Source organism: Siphateles boraxobius, unplaced genomic scaffold (genome assembly GCF_051911475.1).
Source record: "Siphateles boraxobius isolate OS27281-9 unplaced genomic scaffold, OSU_SipBor_1 56, whole genome shotgun sequence".
NCBI lineage: Eukaryota > Metazoa > Chordata > Actinopteri > Cypriniformes > Leuciscidae > Siphateles > Siphateles boraxobius.
Window position 1 is genome coordinate 11,468,139 of NW_027509182.1, and position 15,200 is coordinate 11,483,338.

The 15,200-nt window shown below is 38.1% G+C and overlaps 1 protein-coding gene across 3 annotated transcripts in view; it reads right to left on the minus strand.

Moving 5' to 3' along the window:
* smtnb (smoothelin b) overlaps positions 1–15,200 on the minus strand; it is an 86,771-nt gene that overhangs the window by 67,223 nt on the left and 4,348 nt on the right. For all 3 annotated transcript variants that reach the window (XM_077206785.1, XM_077206783.1, XM_077206784.1), the window contains exons 2-3: positions 221–378; positions 15–93 (exon numbers count right to left, since the gene is read on the minus strand). In XM_077206785.1, the coding sequence (XP_077062900.1) occupies positions 15–93; positions 221–378 (237 nt within the window). The remainder of the gene's footprint in view (positions 1–14; positions 94–220; positions 379–15,200) is intronic.

Genomic DNA, 15,200 nt, shown 5'->3' on the forward strand with positions numbered 1-15,200 from the left:
ACTCATGTCCTCACCAGTCCAGTAAGTTCTTCAATGTCATGTATAGCCTGAATCTTCCCCGATAGCATGTCTAAAGAAGCTGTCAAATCAGGACTGCAAATACAAGCAAACAAGTTCAGATTCAAAATGTAATTGGCAAAACTTTATTGCATTTTTTACAACATATTTTTGCACGTGCAATTTTTGCATTTCAGATTATATTAAAAAAATATCTTCATACCAGCACTGGTTTTCTTTATCCTCATGTCTGTGCTGGTGGGCACGTCTGAAGCGCTTACTGGTTAGTGCGGCCTCCATTTCTTCAATCTCACAGCGCCGCAGCTCACGAATCGCTGTCCGGATCAGACGCCGCTCGTCTATATCGATAGTTTTATCAAGCTAGGGAAACAGAGAGCAAGCAAGCTTAAAGGATGTGAAATATTATTTTGGGGAAGCAGTCAGTGGGGTAAAGCTGTGCCACTTTTTACTTAGCCTACATTATCCTCTAAACACAGGGATCCGAGATAAAAACTGAATTATATTTCAAGATGTACATGCTACAATTTGAACATAACACTCCTTGAATTAGATTACATAAATACGAAGACATTTGGAGTAATAATATTAACATAAATGAGCTACGTAAAAAAAAAACGGTTTAATGCATTATTATTTTTGCAGCACATTACTGACATTTTCTTATATTGACTCATATACAAGTCTGAAAAGGATTAACTAAGAAGAATATTTCAAAAAATAAAATAATTTTAATTATTAATTTTATTATTAATTAATAATGCATTTAATAATTAATTACTAAATAGTTTTATGGTAATTAGCGAACATTCATGATATATATTTTTAGATCAATTTGTTTTGACAATTTATTTTACTTGCCTTGTATCTACTTTGCAAAAATAATTAAAGTATCACACATTTGTAGTTTGTCCTTCGAACTAATATATATATATATATATATATATATATTCACATGACAAACACTGTGCAGAATGGTCTAGATTAAGAGGGTGACGCATTTACCCACCGACACATCTTACCCCACTCTCTCTAAATACCTAGAATATTAAAATCGACTGCTGGCGGTAGATCCTTTTCCTGTTTAGCACCAAAACTTTGGAACAGTCTTCCTAACATTGTGCGGGAAGCAGACACAGTCTGTCAGTTCAAATCAAGCGTGCCGCACAAGCCCTGAAAAGTGAAGCCGAAGCGTCTCGATCGCCCCCCGGTGACTGGTCCTAATATAGCTCATAAACCCCGCCTCCCCATGTTATTCAACGGGATGTGAGAACAACTAAACAATTAAATTACACTTCACATATCTTTTTTCCAAAGATAGTTTCTGTCATTTACTGTAGTTTTTATCACGCTGATGTAATTTCAAGTGTTTGTTTTTAAAATAAGTTTGTTTTTAGTTAGTTATTTTATGCTATAAAAACGGCGCAGTGGCGTACATGATTGACAGGTTCTCTGAGCGAAGTAGTCACTGAAGCAACAACATACTTTTTTTCGGGATCTTTGGAGGACTGAAGAGATTGGAGCTTTAAATTTAATATCTAAATTTCTATAATTAATTATTTCACATCGAAATAATGGGTTGTTCTGCAGCAGAGGCGCGTGCAGGGTCCGAAATCAACTTTTTGGCTCATCCGCCACGGGGACTGGTAGATGAAAAAAAATCCACCAGCCAAGCATATTTTTTACCGGCCAAAATAATAAACAGATTTTTGGTGTCACATATATACATTAATTTCAGTACATTTAATTGAGATAAGGTATTATGTTTAATGAATAAGACTACATAGAAGTCAAAACAGAGCAACAAATAGTAAGACATGGAAGATGTGAGGGTGGAACTAGTGCTCATAACAGTACATTTGAAGGTTTTGTAAAACTATCAGATACTTTACCGAAAGTAAAACATTTGACCTATTAATACTATCAGTTAAACGGTTTAAAAGTAAAAAAAAAACAGTATATAGCCTATATTTGTTAAATCACGGGGCGCGTCGACAACCACACATGCCTAAAGACATATTTCACTGAGCAGCGAGTGAAAAGAAGTAGCTACTGTGGGACCATTTAGACAGAAAGAGCGATGAAGTTACATGCTAAATATGCTACGCGGTATTAAAATACAGCAGTAGTACAAGTACAATGCAATATCACTGGCGAAGCAAACACCCACAAGCAAATTAAAGGCGCTTCCCGAAGTTGGCCACTCTAGTTATTTCTGTATTCCCGGGACATCTGTGCCATCGGAGACCCAGACTAACCCCACATCATGTAGACAAGTTATTTTTTTTAAAGTAAAAACTAGACAAGCTGTGGATTGAGGTAGGCCTGCTATTTTTATTTGACGAAGAAAACTATGGCGTTATTTTTTAGTCAAAAGTTATGAGCGTGTAAGACATGCTCACGAGCACATTATGTTATTTCACACGCGCAAAAATGAACCTTCAGCTGGCATGATAAAGGTACTCGCGCACAAATTCAACAACCCAGAGGTGTACAGGTAGCTGCGAACGAGCGCCTGGCATACTCTCATAGGTTAACTCTGCTTGTACAGTGGATTCCTGCTCGCTCAGCTGATTTCTGCTCCTTCGAGTCTACATGACTTTTGACAATTTGGGGGCGGAACCAAGGAGGGCACTGACCCTCTTATGATTGGTCACTTTCATCGTAATCGCCACCACAGGGACATCTTTGTACCTTGATGGACAGCTCTCATTACAGGAAGTCAGAGTCAAAGGATCTGACGGAGTTTTTTTTTTTTTTAGTTTTTTTTTTTTTAAATGAATTTAAACTGTATATAAAATCCTTAAAAACTTTGAAAGGTCCTAAAGCACAAAAAATATATGATACCCTAAAACACTTCCCAACTAAGATAAATGGATGAACAAAGACTGAATTCTCCCCTTATGTCATGTTTCTCCCCTTATGTTATATTATAATTCCTTACCGTTTATTTATTAAAATGTTTATTTTGCTTACAAATATCCTTATTTTTGTACTAAGACTACATTTATATTCTTGTATTAAGAGCTGCTCCCTCTGACTATATTGTCCTTGTATCCTATTCTAAAGAAAAGGAAGTTATGCAGCCATGTTTGTCTGTAAATCTTGATATTTCAATAAAAATAAAAAAACTCCGTCAGATACTTTGACTCCGTGCTTCCTGTAATGAGAGCTGTCAATCAAAGTACAAAGATGTCCCTGAGGTTGTGATTACGATGAAAGTGACCAATCATAAGAGGGTCAGTGCCCTCCTTGGTTCCGCCCCCAAATTGTCAAAAGTCATGTAGACTCGAGGGAGCAGAAATCAGCTGAGCGAGCAGGAATCCACTGCGCGAGCAAAACAGCACTCCGCGAGCAGAAGCCCGCTGCGCGCGAGCAGGAATCCACTGTACAAGCAGAGTTAACCTATGAGAGTATGCCAGGCGCTCGCTCGCAGCTACCTGTACACCTCTCGGTTGTTGAATTTGTGCGCGAGTACTTTTATCATGCCAGCTGAAGGTTCATTTTTGCGCGTGTGAAATAACAATGTGCTCGTGAGCATGTCTTACACGCTCATAACTTTTGACTAAAAAATAACGCCGTAGAAAACGTAGTCTGATAAAAAAAAAGCAGTTTTTTCAAAGCTTCGAACTGATTCAGTGTTTTCTTTTTGTCATCTTAATTTGTTAATTATTTAGGCTAAGTTAAAAAAATATATATTTAGTGTTGGTCTATTTTAGGTGTGAAGGTTCACAGATGCACACACACGCAAGGTCTCTCGCTAGTGATGCACCGAAATGAAAATTCTGGGCCGAAACCGAAAATGTAGGATGCACTTGGCCGAAAACGGCTTCTTTTAAAAACTTATAGACCAATTTCGAGCCGACGTCACAATTACGTCACGGCGCTAGCTGGAGGCAAAACAAAGGGAAAACTGCAGGCGGCCAATACAAACCAGCACAGATTCGGCTACATAATAAGGAGCTTAAATTACTATCATTATTAAATGTCATCTTGTTGTGTTGTTGGATGCAAGAATCAATGAAAAATGAATATGCTGTATCTGGAATTTTTATTTCTAGAAAATATTCACATCATTAAAATTGCACCGTAATGTCACTCTTTACATTGACGTCTTCTTGGCGCTGGCTAGGCAGAACTGCGGTTCGTACCACACAAGTCTTGTACATGACCATGATTCATCACATAGTTATAGGCATCTAAAGATTTATATGACCCCAGTATGTCTTTACGCTCGGTTTCTCTATCGGATAGGTGTAGGACTGAGCCTAGCGTTAACGTTAATCCTGTCAGATCGTCCATCCATTGCCTGAGCGTGTACGGGTCAGCCAATCTGGTTCCGTCTGTTGAAATTAACTTTTGCAAATAACAATCGCGGGCCTGGACAGTGAGTGACCTTGCACATTAAGATAAAATCGGATTTTCTCCAGTCATTGTTAAAAAACAAGCTAACAAAACTTGCAAACTAACGTTAGGGAAGCGGCCAGAGGGATCGTTCTGCAACCACCTAAGCTCCGCCCACAGAAAAACGTCACCATGTTTACCAACTGAAAAGGGGTCTAATATATATATATATATATATATATATATATATACACATACACACAGTACAAAACCTAAAATATTTTTAACAATAAATATAAATAATAATACCAAATAATATTATTCTTCAAGTTTTATGTTCCATCAAATAAAATAGTTTTTTAACAGTTGTGCAAAACGATCCACAATTATCTGAATAACTGCACACAAAATCACAGAATGGCAGTGGGTCTCTATTCTGTTGCTGCATGTAAACAATTTTTTACTTACATTTTAAATATCTGTGCAAAACAATGCAAAACAACAGTGCAAAAACAGCACTAGAACTTAATCCAAACTCAAACTGTAAACAACATGTAAGCCTATGTAGCCTTAGGAAACACAGTTGTGCAGTGCTACGCAAATTTTGATGTATCGGTAACTGCTATACACAGAAAATTGGACTGGGGGTCTTACATGCGCTTCATGTGGCACACTAGCACACACACGCAAGGTCTCTCGTTCTCTCTCTGTCTGGCGTGCGCGCGCTACACGGTTTGGAGCATGAGCTCTTGCTCGCTCGCACTTCCGGGAGATTTGAACTAATTTGCGGGCATCAGGGAGCCGCTATCAATATGCGGTAGACAACCCTATCTTTGATAGGCAGACGCGTGATAACAGCTTGACCGTGAGTGAAACCTAAGCGCTTGTGCACGGATGGGAGGGGCGGGTGACATTAATTTTCGGTTTACGTTTTCGGCTGTTTTTTTTTTTATTTCGGCCCGAAACCGGTAATGCCATTTTCGGCTGAACATTTTCGGCGGCCGAAATTTCGGTGCACCCCTATCTCGCGCTCTCTCCCTCTCTGCGGTGCGCGCGCTACACGGTTTGGAGCTCAGTATGTGCGCGCTCTTTTTCGCTCGCTCTAGATTCCGGGAGATATGAACTAATTTGCGGGCATCAGGGAGCCGCTATCAATATGCGGGAGACTTGGGATATCTGGAACATTCACCCGCAGGTGTGGCGGATAGCCTTTTGAGATTTACTCGCCAAGCGGAAAATCTACCCGCATTTGGCGCTTGGCGGGTGTTAATTTCGGACCCTGGGCGTGTGCTTGCGATTGATTCAGCGAGTGTGGGGGCGGGGCGTTGATCTCGTGGCTTTAGCTTCCTGCTCACTACTTCGCATGTCTGGTCCCGAAATCGCAACTGCGCAGACTCAAGTCCCAACATGTCAGCTTCACTTCTCGCCAATGGAAGAGAGCGAAGGGGCGTCGTCCATCTTTTTTTACAGTCTATGGTTCAAATCTAGACTAATAACATAAACCTAGCTTACACATAACACATTGTAGACTTCTATAATTCAATGTTAGGCTGCATAGATTAGATCAGCCGGAACCGGGAACACTTCCCATAAATCCTGATGTACTTGTTACATCATAAGAAGGATGGCTTATTCGTTAATATTAGTCTCTCTGTTTATCTCGAGGTTTACAGCAATCCGCCGGATCCAGGCCGTATCCGGATCTGATGAAGGACCTGCTCCTGGACACGACGACAACGCAGTCCTGAAGTGTCACTGGTCTCTCCCCTGTGAAGGCCTCCTTCACTTTACCTCTGTACAGTTAAAACGTTGTCGGGATAATTCCGGTTCACATGGCTTCACATGGAAGCGATAAATAATTATTTATTATATATTAAGGCCAGACAAGTAGTTTGTTGAGGGTTGGTTTGTAAAGAAGGACTACAGGCCTGCACACATATATATATATATATATATTCAAACATGCATTCCAATAGACTAAACACGTGCATACGCCGTCTGCGTTCAGAGATAACCTTTCTTTTTTTTTTTAAATGTCAAGGCTTGTACCTTGGAATCTATTTCATGGTTTGCGTTCTCGAGCCACCAGGCACTGTTTTGTGTGAATGAGCGGCCGGAGCACGTTGAGTGTTTTCTGTTAGAACGGTGTCGTGTTAGCGGCCCCTAAGTTAATAACTAATGATCGTTGCGACGGAAGTGAATCAATCAAAACTAACTTTAGCTGGACAATAACTTTATTCTAGAGCTGCTGTAAAGCCAAAACAATCCGTTACTGTAATTTCCTATTATCACTGTAAAGTTGCTTTGAAACAATCTATATTGTTAAAAACGCTATATAAATTAAGGTGACTTGACTAATTGAGAGAACATGACCTGGAATGTCCAGATGAAGACACAAAAGCAGGTCACCTGTACAGTCAGTGAATAATAAGGGCTCTATAATCACTCTAGAGCAACGGCATCCAATCAGTATAATCTGTGAATGCTCTACAACAGAGGCATATTTGCAGAATAAAATGTTGGAAACATGCATGCTGCTGTTCTGAAATTATTCCAGTGCCAATTGGTAATTCTCTTCAGTACGTTTCCTATACAGAGGGATTCGGCACATGCACAATACCTTGTCATGTGCTAGAAAATCTTTACCCAAATTAAGGATGTCACCGAGAGGACATTTTCACACTGGTGTATAAACCTCTAACATTGGGTTGGGCATCTTTTCACTTTTACTTTTAAGCTTGGTTCGGTAAGGATGCATGGATGTTACTGTACATCCGGTTTAAAAAGTCACCAGTAAAGAACTCATGGAGTGTAAATGGCAATGGTTTATCATCAGTAGGAAACAAGTGTGTTTGGTGGATTTGACTTCCTATGTCTTATCAATACGTCCATATTAAAAGCCTTTTGTGAAGAATGACAATGCTTTTGAGTGGCATATTTTGTGAACGCTTCATAATTTAAAACAAACAGAACCATATGAATCAACATTAAATAATCTACTGAAACAATATGCAGGTCCCAGGCACTCAATAAGTAGATAATGAGGAGAAGGAGAAGGTTAAAAAGCCTTATTAAATATGGCTTATTTCATTATAAAAAGTCACTAGCCAACATGTTTCGACCTACAAGTGGTCTTCTTCAGGGCCAACTAACACCAAATAAGGCCAAATAATCTACTATTAAACTTATGTGGTCATTTTAAACATTAAACTACTTTCATTTTAAGTGGTCATAGTCATTAGTTCAGATTGAGAGGCGAGCTAGAATTTAATAACCTAAATTAGCCCTGAAATCTTGCAGAGTAAAAACTTAAAAGCATAATTTCAATTTTTCAGTTAATGAACATGCAATGTTTTCTCTCATTGTTTTCCACAAAAGAAAGTCTTAGTTTGTAGTGACATGAGGGTGTGTATTCTATATTTGGTCATTACGCTATTATATCTATTACAGTTAATTATGTCACAGAGTCTGAAAAATAATCTTGGTTGCATATGATGCCAAAAGTACTGTGATCATAGCACAGAAAGTCCCTGTATTAATCTTCTCTGAGCAGTAGTGAATCCAAGTCTGATTTTTCCCTATTGGAAAATAGGTTGGTAAAGGAAAGTATATCGTCATTCTTGTCTCTCATTTTCATTTCTTTCAATATTTTACCAAGTTGGAAGGAAAGGTGATGACGGCATGGAGAAACAGATGCAAAAGCAGCTGTTTGGAAGTTCAGTTGCAGCGTACAAATATTCATGACACTTGCTTTTGGTATTGCCAAAGCATGCGCGCTGCAGAGTTATACCGAGTATTCCCTGACTATGAAAACAGATGGAAACGCAAAGCATCATGCAAGGATGAGCGCATTCACATCTGGTATTAACAATCCTCTCAGGTGGTCCGAGTACTGGTGAACAGTGGCAGCTACAGGTGTAATCGCGATCCAACATGTCTTGGAGATGACAAGCACGATCCAGTCACTCAAAGGTAAGCATTTGGCCAAAATACTTGGATATCACTTATGCCGACTTCAGACTGCACGATATCAGCCCGATTTTGGCACGATCTTTTAGACGTAGGGTGTCGTGGACCCAAGAATCAAACGTTTCATCTCGTAGTGGATGACAACCGACGCCGCATCTGTGACGCTTCACGATGTAACGACAGAAAGACTAGCATGTTTAGCATGTTCGCTCTTCCACAACGAGTTCACTGATGTTGACCAATAGGGGAGTAGAAGCTCTTCCGTACACAGCTTTTAAACATGGTGAAACGAGAGAGAGACGATGGTATTGGTGCTGCTAGGCGGAATTATTCCTCGAAGGACTACCATGACAGAGTAAAAAAGATAAATGCTGGCGAACGACAGCGGAGGTGCTTCAACAACTCAGTGAGGAATGGAATTAGCATTATTAGCGCTATTTCCACCTTCTCTATGACATCACGCATGGCGTAAAAGAGGTCAAGCAATCATTGGTCGGGAAGCAACGTGTAGTCTGACATGTTTCGTGTCCATGACACAATACGAATTTAGGAGTCAAAATCACATAACCTGACACAGTGACTTTCGTAATATTGTGTAGTCTGAATCTGGCATTAGGTTGTATTTACATTACGCGGTAGACAACAACCGTGATCACATGACTCTTTTTAATGGCTCAATGGAGGACGAAGGCTCTACCCAATGTTTTGTTGACCTTTAAAGATGGTGCGGAAAGCAAAGGCATGTATTATCATTTTGTATGCATCAATTGCAAATTTTTGCAACAAATTGCTGTTTTTACTTACTTTTCGACCTAAGGTTTTCCATGTCAATATGTCTTGGGTTGTTTCGCCAAGTGTTTTGTGTGAATAGAGATACCGGATATGGGTTACTTTTAAAAGAAGATGTAAGTAGGTTGTCAAAAAAAATCTGATATAGTCAACAAATTGTAATTTGGCATCAAGATCTGCGGTGTAAATGCGGCCATACTGGTTGGTAGTAATTACAACTCTAGTGCACATATAGGGATGCAGCGATTACCGGATTTCACAATTAACCGCGCTTTAAAACGTCACGGTTAATTAATCGTAAAGACTATGCTACACCGAGTGTTCTGCACGGAACGGAACTTTTGCACCAAACGAAAACAAGGTTACACCAGCGGTGCACCAGCTTAATGCCGTGCTCGTCAACCACTATGGCAGAGGGACTAGCAGCGACGCTCTATTCCCACCGAAAAAACGCCTTAAGGGCCTGTTCACAGATCGCGTCTTTTGCGCGCTCAAGTTCGTTATTTCAAATGTAAGCGTGCGGCATGCGCGCTCATAAGGGAAGCGGCGCGCTCGTTTTTTCCAAGCGCGTGCGCGCCGCATCGAGATAAAAACATCTCTACTTTTCAAAATGCCGCAAGCGCACCTTAGGTCAAGTGACAAGAACCAACACAGCAACGACAGACGCCTCCGGAGCGCAACCGCCCTAGCGCTTTGGAAAAAGGAGAACCTGGCGTGCAACTTTCAGCTTTCAGTGCAACGTAAAAAAACAACAACCAAAAAACAGCGGAATGTTTTGGTTACCCAAGTCTGTGGAAAACAGAATGTGACGTGCTCTCAAGAGTTTCAGTCAGTGAACATTTAACTTAATATCCTATTGCTTTCTCCTGTAAATGTTAGGTTTTGTAGTTTTAATATGCCCGGTGTAAAACACTAACATAAGATCAGGGCCGTGTATACTTCTAGGACTACCAATTAACTGCATTTCAGTTATTAATAACACTACATGAGAGATGTTCTCAGTTTCTTTCTATAATTTTTACTTAAACTTCAAACAAACAAACCAAAATAATGAGATTATAATAGATGATTTTCTAAAGGCACATGTAAAATTTGGATTAATAATTTAAAAAAGAGTATTAAAATAAGTACAATAATATTGGAGTGGATAACATGTGGACTATATTTGTTTTCTTTTAAAAGAAATACATAGTTAATATTTAGCTTACATTTAATTCAATAGAGCCAAATACTTTGTTTATTCTTATTTTCATTGGGATTTATTATCCCTTTATTTGTTTTTAAGTCAAATACCAACAAGATATTGTTTTCATGTTATCAAGTTTTCTACCTCAGGTTGAAAATAAATTTAGAACAAACTAAACACTTAATCATTTTGTGATCTATTTCAATCAAAGAGCCCTGCAGCCATTGACTTAATTTGTTATTTTAAAAGAAAAATGCTGGATGTTTACAAAGCACTTCTCTTTAATTCCAAAGGAAGAGATTGATTATCGTTTGTCATTTTATAATTTTGTACTGTGTTGTGCCAAATAACACATGAAAATCTAGTGTTGAGTGTTCATGTGATATTATACATATAGTGTTGTGAAATTAATTGATGCATAATAATCGTGATAATCGTTAAATCGTGATTATTTCTCAGACAATAATCGTACTTACAAAATCTGTAATCGTTGCATCCCTATGCACATATAGCAAGGAAATCAAAATAAATTATCAAATGTGGGGGGGGGGGGGGGGGGGTGATTGTGACACCACCATGTGGAAAAAAGTTTATCAATATTAACTGCTTAAGTGTTTCTAAACAGTACAGTTATGGGTCAACCTATTCATAATAATTGATAATCCAATAATACTACAGTTTCACTTCATTTGGAAAACTTTGTCCCTGGGAAATGAAGGTAAGACTGATGGAAACTTTCAATTTTCCATCGATCTTGGTGATGGAAATAAATGCAAAAAGCAGTGTGTGTGTGTGTGTGTGAGAGTGTGAGAGAGAGAGTGTGAGAGAGAGAGAGAGAGAGAGAGAGAGAGAGAGAGAGAGAGAGAGAGAGAGACACAGAGACAGAGATGTGAATCAGCAGTTCATTCCAGGCTCAGAGTGAGTATGCCCATAATAGGACTCAGGCCTCGTAGCCCCGCCTCTGGACTGTGATGCGGGCTAAATGAGAGCGGTGAGGGGAAAAGAAGGAGAGCTAGATAATGAGTGTTTTAGTGACACACATTCAGGAAGATGAGCAATGACCTGGAACACTTACTATCTCAATGAGACCCTTCATAAACATTTCAATTTCCTAGATGTTACTTCCTGAAACCATTCCAAAGGAAATTCAATTTCATTTAGGTTATTCAAACAGTCTTAATAGTGTTTTTGGTATTAAGGTAGTCATTAAATGTGGGATTATCTTTTCCAATGCCAAATTCTGAAAATATACTTAATGCCCCCTTTTACAATAATAGTTACACACACACACACGTAATAATAGCACACACATGTAAGTTTTTCTGACATTTGTGGTACATTTGAGGTAAAAGAAGCTTTTCGAAGTACATTTTCAGACAGAAGAGCTGTTTCCACATGTAAAACCCTCAACCAAAACAAGTTAAGTCCTCTTTATTTAGCCTATAAATAGTTTGGATCATTTGACCTAATATAGGGTTGAACAAAATAACTTTTATTTTTAAACTGACTAGTAGTTTAAAATTGTGATGATTAGTCGACTATATGTGAAGGTGACTAATCATAAGTATCTATTTAGGAACTGATTGGTGGATTTAAGGTCATTTTCAGGGTCAGAGATCAAAGAACACAAAATCACATTTACGAAGTACTAGCTAGGCTACAGCAATGAGAAACTCCAAGGAAAAAATTAATTGCTGGACTTACCAATTTTTGTGCCATCAATTTTTTTTAAATATTGGCTGAAATAAAGATTTACTACTGAAAAATAACAACTACAAGAAGGTTTAGATAATATATGGTGAATGGATACATTGTTATATCTATGGATACATTGTCTATATACTATTACAAAAAGAATAAAACAATTAGTCCTATCTAAGCAATTCCAACGACAAAAACAACATCACTATAAGATGTTTCTGTGGAGTTTTATTTTCTTTGTAGCTAAAAAAAAAAAAAAAGGATGTTATGGGGTGCTGGCTGGTGGCAGGGGATTGCAGAGTTCACTAGCGCTGATGTTAAAGACTCAAAAATATCAAGTTTGGGGTAGGACTATCTGTTTGGCTGAACAATGGCAGACGGGGCACAGTGCGCAAGGAAGGTTTGGGGAAACTACCAGCTAAACCAAATCATTGGTCCCCATGAGCAGACTGCTCAGAAATACCTTCATAAACGTATCATAGAAATGTGCAACTGCTCAGAAAATCATATCCTGACTTTCCTGGCCGATACTTCCCATCCTGTTCCCGCAACCTTATTCAAACTTCCTGCATTATCTCATCCAGCACCTGAGCAGTCACAGGCAGCAGATGTCAAGTCACATGACAACATCAATCATATAAACACACCATCCACCACAGTCAGGACGTGAAAAAGAAAGATCCACCCTGATCCGAGTGTTCTTTCCAAAGGTCTGTTCAGCAAAAGCCATTTGTTTTTAATAAGTGACAGTGACTGATCGCGATGTGAGGTGGAATTTTCCTTAAGGCAAAGTTTTAAGCGCTAGTTCACTCAAAAATGAAAACTCTGTCATCAATTACTCATTCTTAAGTCATTCTTCATTTAAAACCTTTAGGACTTTTGTTCAGCTTTTAAATAAATTAAGATCTTTTTAATAAAACCTGAAATTTCTATCCCTATTGAATGTATACCAAACCAAAACTTGTTCATTAAGAGACCATAAATCTCATTCATGAGTATTGAGTGGTTTAATCCAATTCTTCTGAAGAGACATGATCGCTTTATATGATGAACAGTTAAACATTGTTCAACAACACACATCAACAGAGCACATAAAATATGTTAAAGTTCCCCTGTGGTAAAAGTCAAGCTTTTAAAGTTGTTTATATGTCTATGTGGTGTTTTTAATATGCTTTAAGACAAACCATGTGTAAATTCAAAGTCGACAACATTGCTGAGTATTTTCTCCTTAAAACTGAAGTGAACCAAAGACAGTCTCAAAAACACGGTTGTTTCTGACGTCACAAACGACCTTGTAACCAATCAGATTAACGTGTGATCGTCAACGAGTGGATCTCTGAGCTGAGTGAGTGAGGAGGCGGGGCTCATTTGCATATTCATAGAACCGCGTATACTATATGAGGCAAGGGTGTAGAGTTACATTAAAACTATTTTAAGGCATAAAGACAAAAATTACAAGGAAAAAAACGTTTAAATATGTAATTTCGGTGATCAAAAATGAGTTTTAAGGGATAAAATTATTGACAACAGGTGGAATTTGAACATAAGCTCAGCCAAACTTTTTGAAACAGAGTTTTGGTTGTGTGGACTTTCAAACGACACGAGGGTGAGTAAATGAATAGAATTTTATTTTTTTGTGTGAACAAACCCTTTTAATTTACACAAATGATCTACACCAATTTATAGCCAAAGAAAATGTGTGCCAATTGTGACATCAGGGCATCCACTACTATGGCTGACAAATACTCTTGGCGACCTCCAGCAATGAGTTGTCATTCTAGACAGGGCATGACTTAAACAAAACAATGACAAAAATTTAGCCTATTATATTGAGACTTTACTAATCTGATCAAGTCCTAAATTTTTGGATTATGGAGATTTATATTCATTTTAATGCTTTAGTAAAAAATAACAAATGTAAAGGTCAATGGAAAAAAAAAGATTCACACTACAGTTTATCAGACTTGAATGACAATTCTGTTCAACCTCCAAGTTCTACATAAACAGAAACCGATTATATAATCCTTTGGGATGTTATCAGGAAATGCCTTCATCCAAGTTTAAGAGAACAACTATCAAGGCAAATAAACATCTAATGAAAAACTAATTGAAACTTCACAATCTTGAACAAAATGCTCCTTTTATTTCGTGTTTATACTATACACAAAATTGTGCACGTGTTTCTCTAACAACTAAAAATAATCCCCATAGTCAACAAGTTGGAGAAACCTCAACATTTTCCACGACCCATGAGGGTCTGTGACACTTCTGACCTCTGTGGAATCGCGTCTCAATGACATCCAAACATTCTGAAGAGAGGAGAGTGGAAAATATTTAAAGGGGGAGATTTGGGGGAAGTGTTAGGACAATAGAGGCAATCTACTTTCTATCTCCCTTCAGTTCAAAACTACACATGAAGGTTCAATTACATTTGTTTAGCATTTGTTATAATTTCAGAATACAAGAAAATCTTGAGAAGTTTTTGCACAGTAGGACACACCTGCTCCCACAACACTTTTAGCAGTTGAATGAATCCTTTAAGTGGATATACAGCTAAAACCAGTTACAAAAAGACCGTCACAATACCAACATTTAAGTATTTAACATCAATATCAAAATGTAAACATTCTTAAATTAGGCTAAATATATATGCATGACAGTGAGCAAAATAAGTTAAAACAATGCCCATGTAGCTGATTCAGTTTTTTAGGAATTCATTTTTATAAGTAATTATGAGGAACTTAAGAGGAGCGGTGAGTGGTTTTCCATTTAGCATACACGTCCTATTTACATTCCACCAACTTAAAGGGATAGTTCATCCAAAAATGAAAATGTTGTCATCACCCTCAAGAAGATATTTTGAAGAATAAGGGTATGATCCCCATTGACTTCCATGGTATGGAAGAAAGAAAATTAATGGAAGTCAATGGGGAATATCAACTGTTTGGTTACCCATATTCTTCAAGAATCTTCTTTTGTGTTCAGCCGAAGAAAGAAACTTATACAGGTTTGGAACAACTTGAGGGTGATCAATGACATACTTTCCATTTTAAAACAGACTGACTGTTTACATTAATAACACGTCAAACTTGGTCAAAATGCCCATTTTACTATTCACATGTTATTAGAGCAAGAGATTTTCATATAGCGCATGTTCCTCCCATACACTTATACGGCCTGTCAATCAGACAGCACT